Source organism: Lampetra fluviatilis, unplaced genomic scaffold (assembly GCF_964198595.1).
Source record: "Lampetra fluviatilis unplaced genomic scaffold, kcLamFluv1.1 SCAFFOLD_261, whole genome shotgun sequence".
NCBI lineage: Eukaryota > Metazoa > Chordata > Hyperoartia > Petromyzontiformes > Petromyzontidae > Lampetra > Lampetra fluviatilis.
Genome location: NW_027620500.1, coordinates 77,443 through 85,000, shown reverse-complemented (window position 1 = coordinate 85,000; position 7,558 = coordinate 77,443). Strand labels below are relative to the sequence as shown.

The following is a 7,558-nucleotide window of genomic DNA, read 5'->3' as shown; positions in this document are numbered from 1 at the left end:
GTGTATCTGTGTGTGTGTGAGTGCAGGTGGTGATGGCGACGGACTGCTTCACGCTTGGCTACACTGTGGACGGACAGTGTCTGGGCAGCCCAAACCCGCGGCTGCCTCCACCCCAGAGGCTGCACTGGGACATCCCTGAGGAGGTGGGGGGGGAGGGGGGAGGGGAGGGGGGGAGGGGAGGGGAGGGGGTGAGGGGGGAGGGGAGGGGGGGAGGGGGTGGGGGGAGGGGGGGAGGGGGTGGGGTGAGGGGGGTGGGGAGGGGGGTGGGGGGAGGGGGTGGGGTGAGGGGGGTGGGGAGGGGGGTGGGGGGAGGGGGAGGGGGGGAGGGGGTGGGGTGAGGGGGGTGGGGAGGGGGGTGGGGGGAGGGGGTGGGGTGAGGGGGGTGGGGAGGGGGGTGGGGGGAGGGGGGAGGGGGGGAGGGGGTGGGGTGAGGGGGGTGGGGAGGGGGTGGGGTGAGGGGGGTGGGGAGGACGTTGGGGAGAGACATGGATGGAAATGTTGCTGATGATGGTGGTGATGGTGGTGGTGGTCGTGATGGTGATGGTGGTTGCTGTGTTGATGATGATGATGGTGGTGGTGGTGGTGGTACTGAAGGTGGTGGTTGATGATGATGGTGGTGGTGATGGTGGTGGTGGTGGTTGATGATGATGGTGGTGGTGATGGTGGTGATGATGGTGGTGGTGATGATGGCACTACTGGTAATGGTTGCTGTGATGACGATGGTGGTGGTGATGGTACTGCTGGTGGTGGTTGCTGTGTTGATGATGGTGGTGGTGGTTGCTGTGTTGATGATGGTGGTGGTGGTGGTGACGATGGTGGTTGCTGTGTTGATAATGGTGGTGGTGGTGGTGATGGTACTGCTGGTGACGGTTGTGACGGTTGTGACGATGGTGGTGATGGTGACAATGGTGACGATGGTGACGATGGTGGTGATGGTGACAATGGTGACGATGGTGACGATGGTGACGATGGTGGTGATGGTACTGCTGGTGACGATGGTACTACTGGTGGTGGTTGTGACGATGGTGACGATGGTACTGCTGGTGACGATGGCGACGATGGCGACGATGGCGACGATGGCGACGATGGCGACGATGGTGACGATGGTGACGATAGCGACGATGGCGACGATGGTGACGATGGTGACGATGGTGACGACGGTGACGATGGTGACGATAGCGACGATGGTGACGATGGTGACGATGGTGACGATGGCGACGATGGCGACGATGGCGACGATGGCGACGATGGCGACGATGGCGACGATGGCGACGATGGCGACGATGGCGACGATGGTGACGATGGCGACGATGGTGACGATGGTGACGATGGCGACGATGGTACTACTGGTGGTGGTTGTGACGATGGTGACGATGGTGACGATGGTACTGCTGGTGACGATGGTGACGATGGTGACGATGGCGACGATGGTGACGATGGTGACGATGGTGACGATGGTACTGCTGGTGACGATGGTGACGATGGTGACGATGGTGACGATGGTACTACTGGTGGTGGTTGTGACGATGGTGACGATGGTGACGATGGTGACGATGGCGCTGGGTGTGACGATGGTGACGATGGCGACGATGGTGACGATGGTGACGATGGTGACGATGGCGCTGGGTGTGACGATGGTGACGATGGTGACGATGGCGACGATGGTGACGATGGTGACGATGGTGACGATGGCGCTGGGTGTGACGATGGCGACGATGGCGACGATGGTGACGATGGTGACGATGGCGCTGGGTGTGACGATGGTGACGATGGCGACGATGGCGACGATGGTGACGATGGCGCTGGGTGTGACGATGGTGACGATGGCGACGATGGTGACGATGGTGACGATGGTGACGATGGCGCTGGGTGTGACGATGGTGACGATGGCGACGATGGTGACGATGGTGACGATGGTACTACTGGTGGTGGTTGTGACGATGGTGACGATGATGCTGCTGCTGATGATGATGCTGCTGGTGATGATGCTGCTGCTGATGATGCTGCTGATGATGATGCTGCTGATGATGATGATGCTGCTGCTGATGATGATGCTGCTGATGACGATGATGCTGCTGATGATGATGCTGCTGATGATGATGATGCTGCTGATGATGTTGCTGCTGCTGATGATGATGCTGCTGCTGATGATGATGCTGCTGATGATGATGCTGCTGATGATGATGCTGCTGGTGATGATGATGCTGCTGGTGATGATGCTGCTGATGATGATGCTGCTGGTGATGATGCTGCTGCTGATGATGCTGCTGATGATGATGCTGCTGATGATGATGCTGCTGATGATGATGCTGCTGGTGATGATGCTGCTGATGATGATGATGCTGCTGATGATGATGCTGCTGATGATGATGCTGCTGGTGATGATGCTGCTGATGATGATGCTGCTGCTGATGATGATGATGATGCTGCTGATGATGATGATGCTGCTGATGATGCTGCTGCTGATGATGATGCTGCTGGTGATGATGCTGCTGCTGATGATGATGATGCTGCTGATGATGATGATGCTGATGATGATGATGCTGCTGGTGATGATGCTGCTGCTGATGATGATGCTGCTGATGATGATGATGCTGCTGATGATGATGATGCTGCTGATGATGATGCTGCTGATGATGATGCTGCTGCTGATGATGATGATGCTGATGATGATGATGCTGCTGGTGATGATGCTGCTGATGATGATGCTGCTGATGATGATGATGCTGCTGATGATGATGATGCTGGTGATGATGCTGCTGATGATGATGATGCTGCTGATGATGATGCTGCTGATGATGATGCTGCTGGTGATGATGCTGCTGGTGATGATGATGCTGATGATGATGCTGCTGATGATGATGCTGCTGACGATGATGCTGCTGGTGATGATGCTGCTGATGATGATGCTGCTGGTGATGATGATGCTGCTGGTGATGATGATGCTGGTGATGATGATGCTGCTGATGATGATGCTGCTGGTGATGATGATGCTGCTGATGATGATGCTGGTGATGATGATGCTGCTGGTGATGATGATGCTGCTGATGATGCTGCTGGTGATGATGATGCTGCTGATGATGATGCTGCTGGTGATGATGATGCTGCTGATGATGATGCTGCTGGTGATGATGATGCTGCTGATGATGATGCTGGTGATGATGATGATGCTGCTGGTGATGATGATGCTGATGATGATGCTGCTGGTGATGATGATGCTGCTGATGATGATGCTGCTGATGATGATGATGCTGCTGATGATGATGCTGCTGGTGATGATGATGCTGCTGATGATGATGCTGCTGGTGATGATGATGCTGCTGGTGATGATGATGCTGATGATGATGCTGCTGGTGATGATGATGCTGCTGATGATGATGCTGCTGGTGATGATGATGCTGGTGATGATGATGCTGCTGATGATGATGCTGCTGGTGATGATGCTGCTGGTGATGATGATGCTGGTGATGATGATGCTGGTGATGATGATGCTGCTGATGATGATGCTGCTGACGATGATGCTGCTGACGATGATGCTGCTGGTGATGATGCTGCTGCTGATGATGATGATGCTGCTGATGATGATGATGCTGATGATGATGATGCTGCTGGTGATGATGCTGCTGCTGATGATGATGCTGCTGATGATGATGATGCTGCTGATGATGATGATGCTGCTGATGATGATGCTGCTGATGATGATGCTGCTGCTGATGATGATGATGCTGATGATGATGATGCTGCTGGTGATGATGCTGCTGATGATGATGCTGCTGATGATGATGATGCTGCTGATGATGATGATGCTGGTGATGATGCTGCTGATGATGATGATGCTGCTGATGATGATGCTGCTGATGATGATGCTGCTGGTGATGATGCTGCTGGTGATGATGATGCTGATGATGATGCTGCTGATGATGATGCTGCTGACGATGATGCTGCTGATGATGATGCTGCTGGTGATGATGATGCTGCTGGTGATGATGATGCTGGTGATGATGATGCTGCTGATGATGATGCTGCTGGTGATGATGATGCTGCTGATGATGATGCTGCTGGTGATGATGATGCTGCTGATGATGATGCTGGTGATGATGATGATGCTGCTGGTGATGATGATGCTGATGATGATGCTGCTGGTGATGATGATGCTGCTGATGATGATGCTGCTGATGATGATGATGCTGCTGATGATGATGCTGCTGGTGATGATGATGCTGCTGATGATGATGCTGCTGGTGATGATGATGCTGCTGGTGATGATGATGCTGATGATGATGCTGCTGGTGATGATGATGCTGCTGATGATGATGCTGCTGGTGATGATGATGCTGGTGATGATGATGCTGCTGATGATGATGCTGCTGGTGATGATGCTGCTGGTGATGATGCTGCTGGTGATGATGATGCTGGTGATGATGATGCTGCTGATGATGATGCTGCTGATGATGCTGCTGCTGATGATGATGATGCTGGTGATGATGATGCTGGTGATGATGATGCTGCTGATGATGATGCTGCTGGTGATGATGATGCTGGTGATGATGATGCTGGTGATGATGATGCTGCTAACGATGATGCTGCTGGTGATGATGATGCTGGTGATGATGATGCTGCTGATGATGATGCTGCTGATGATGATGCTGCTGGTGATGATGCTGCTGATGATGATGCTGCTGGTGATGATGATGATGCTGCTGACGATGATGCTGCTGACGATGATGCTGCTGACGATGATGCTGCTGACGATGATGCTGCTGACGATGATGCTGCTAACGATGGTGACGATGGTGACGATGACGACGATGGCGCTGCTTGTGCTGCTTGCGCTGCCTCAGTGCGAGCTGGAGGTGGAGCGCTCGCTGGCGCTCGCCCGCACGCTGGCGGACGACGTCGACTTCCACTCCTTCGCCTTCGAGTCGTTCGGCAAGGGGCTGATCAAGCGCTGCCGCTCGTCCCCCGACGCATTCCTGCAGCTCGCGCTACAGCTCGCCCACTACAGGGTGACTCACTCGCTACTCACTCGCTCGCTCGCTCGCTACTCACTCGCTCGCTCGCTCGCTACTCACTCACTCACTCGCTCGCCCACTACAGGGTGACTCACTCGCTACTCACTCGCTACTCACTCGCTCACTCGCTCACTCGCTACTCACTCGCTCACTCGCTACTCACTCGCTCACTCGCTCACTCGCTACTCACTCGCTCACTCGCTACTCACTCGCTCACATCGCTCACTCGCTACTCACTCGCTCACTCGCTACTCACTCGCTCACTCGCTCACTCGCTACTCACTCGCTCGCTCGCTACTCACTCGCTCACTCGCTCACTCGCTGCTCACTCGCTCACTCGCTCACTCGCTACTCACTCGCTCACTCGCTACTCACTCGCTCACTCGCTCACTCGCTACTCACTCGCTCACTCGCTACTCACTCGCTCACTCGCTACTCACTCGCTCACTCGCTCACTCGCTACTCACTCGCTCACTCGCTCACTTCGCTACTCACTCGCTCGCTCGCTACTCACTCGCTCGCTCGCTACTCACTCGCTCACTCGCTACTCACTCGCTCACCTCGCTCACTCGCTACTCACTCGCTCACTCGCTACTCACTCGCTCACTCGCTCACTCGCTACTCACTCGCTCACTCGCTACTCACTCGCTCACTCGCTCACTCGCTACTCACTCGCTCACCTCGCTACTCACTCGCTCACTCGCTACTCACTCACTCACTCGCTCACTCGCTACTCACTCGCTCACTCGCTACTCACTCGCTCACTCGCTACTCACTCGCTCACTCACTCTCGCTCGCTACTCACTCGCTCACTCGCTCACTCGCTCACTCGCTACTCACTCGCTCACTCGCTCACTCGCTACTCACTCGCTCACTCGCTACTCACTCGCTCACTCGCTACTCACTCGCTCACTCGCTACTCACTCACTCACTCGCTCGCTACTCACTCGCTCGCTACTCACTCACTCGCTACTCACTCGCTCACTCGCTCACTCGCTACTCACTCGCTACTCACTCGCTCACTCGCTACTCACTCGCTACTCACTCGCTCACTCGCTCACTCGCTACTCACTCACTCACTCGCTACTCACTCGCTCACTCGCTACTCACTCACTCACTCGCTCGCTACTCACTCACTCACTCGCTCGCTACTCACTCGCTCGCTCGCTCGCTACTCACTCACTCACTCGCTCGCTACTCACTCGCTCACTCGCTACTCACTCGCTACTCACTCGCTACTCACTCGCTACTCACTCGCTCACTCGCTCACTCGCTACTCACTCGCTCACTCGCTACTCACTCGCTCACTCGCTCACTCGCTACTCACTCGCTCGCTCGCTACTCACTCGCTCACTCGCTCACTCGCTGCTCACTCGCTCACTCGCTCACTCGCTACTCACTCGCTCACTCGCTACTCACTCGCTCACTCGCTACTCACTCGCTACTCACTCGCTCACTCGCTCACTCGCTACTCACTCGCTCACTCGCTCACTCGCTACTCACTCGCTCACTCGCTACTCACTCGCTCGCTCGCTACTCACTCGCTCACTCGCTCACTCGCTACTCACTCGCTCACTCGCTACTCACTCGCTCACTCGCTACTCACTCGCTCACTCGCTACTCACTCGCTACTCACTCGCTCACTCGCTACTCACTCGCTCACTCGCTACTCACTCGCTCACTCGCTACTCACTCGCTCACTCACTCGCTCGCTACTCACTCGCTCACTCGCTACTCACTCGCTCACTTCGCTCACTCGCTACTCACTCGCTCACTCGCTACTCACTCGCTCACTCGCTACTCACTCGCTCACTCGCTACTCACTCACTCACTCGCTCGCTACTCACTCGCTCACTCGCTACTCACTCGCTCACTCGCTCACTCGCTACTCACTCGCTCACTTCGCTACTCACTCGCTCACTTCGCTACTCACATCGCTACTCACTCGCTCACTCGCTCACTCGCTACTCGCTCACTCACTCGCTACTCACTCGCTCACTCGCTACTCACTCACTCACTCGCTCGCTACTCACTCACTCGCTCGCTCGCTACTCACTCGCTCGCTCGCTACTCACTCACTCACTCGCTCGCTACTCACTCGCTCACTCGCTCACTCGCTACTCACTCGCTACTCACTCGCTACTCACTCGCTACTCACTCGCTACTCACTCGCTCACTATCGCTCACTCGCTACTCACTCGCTCACTTCGCTACTCACTCGCTCGCTCGCTACTCACTCGCTCGCTCGCTACTCACTCGCTCACTCGCTCACTCGCTGCTCACTCGCTCACTCGCTCACTCGCTACTCACTCGCTCACTCGCTACTCACTCGCTCACTTCGCTCACTCGCTACTCACTCGCTCACTCGCTCACTCGCTACTCACTCGCTCACTCGCTACTCACTCGCTCACTCGCTCACTTCGCTACTCACTCGCTACTCACTCGCTCGCTCGCTACTCACTCGCTCACTCGCTACTCACTCGCTCGCTCGCTACTCACTCGCTCGCTCGCTACTCACTCGCTCACTTCGCTCACTCGCTACTCAC

General features: G+C 55.7%; 1 protein-coding gene across 1 annotated transcript in view; it reads left to right on the top strand.

The window, feature by feature from the left end:
• The window catches only part of LOC144953985 (carnitine O-palmitoyltransferase 1, liver isoform-like), a gene marked incomplete at its 5' end in the record, with an annotated part of 89,795 nt that overhangs the window by 42,774 nt on the left and 39,463 nt on the right, over positions 1-7,558 (top strand). Inside the window, 2 exons of the mRNA XM_078884579.1 lie at positions 27-143; positions 4,842-5,006. Coding sequence (XP_078740705.1) covers positions 27-143; positions 4,842-5,006 — 282 coding nt within the window. The remainder of the gene's footprint in view (positions 1-26; positions 144-4,841; positions 5,007-7,558) is intronic.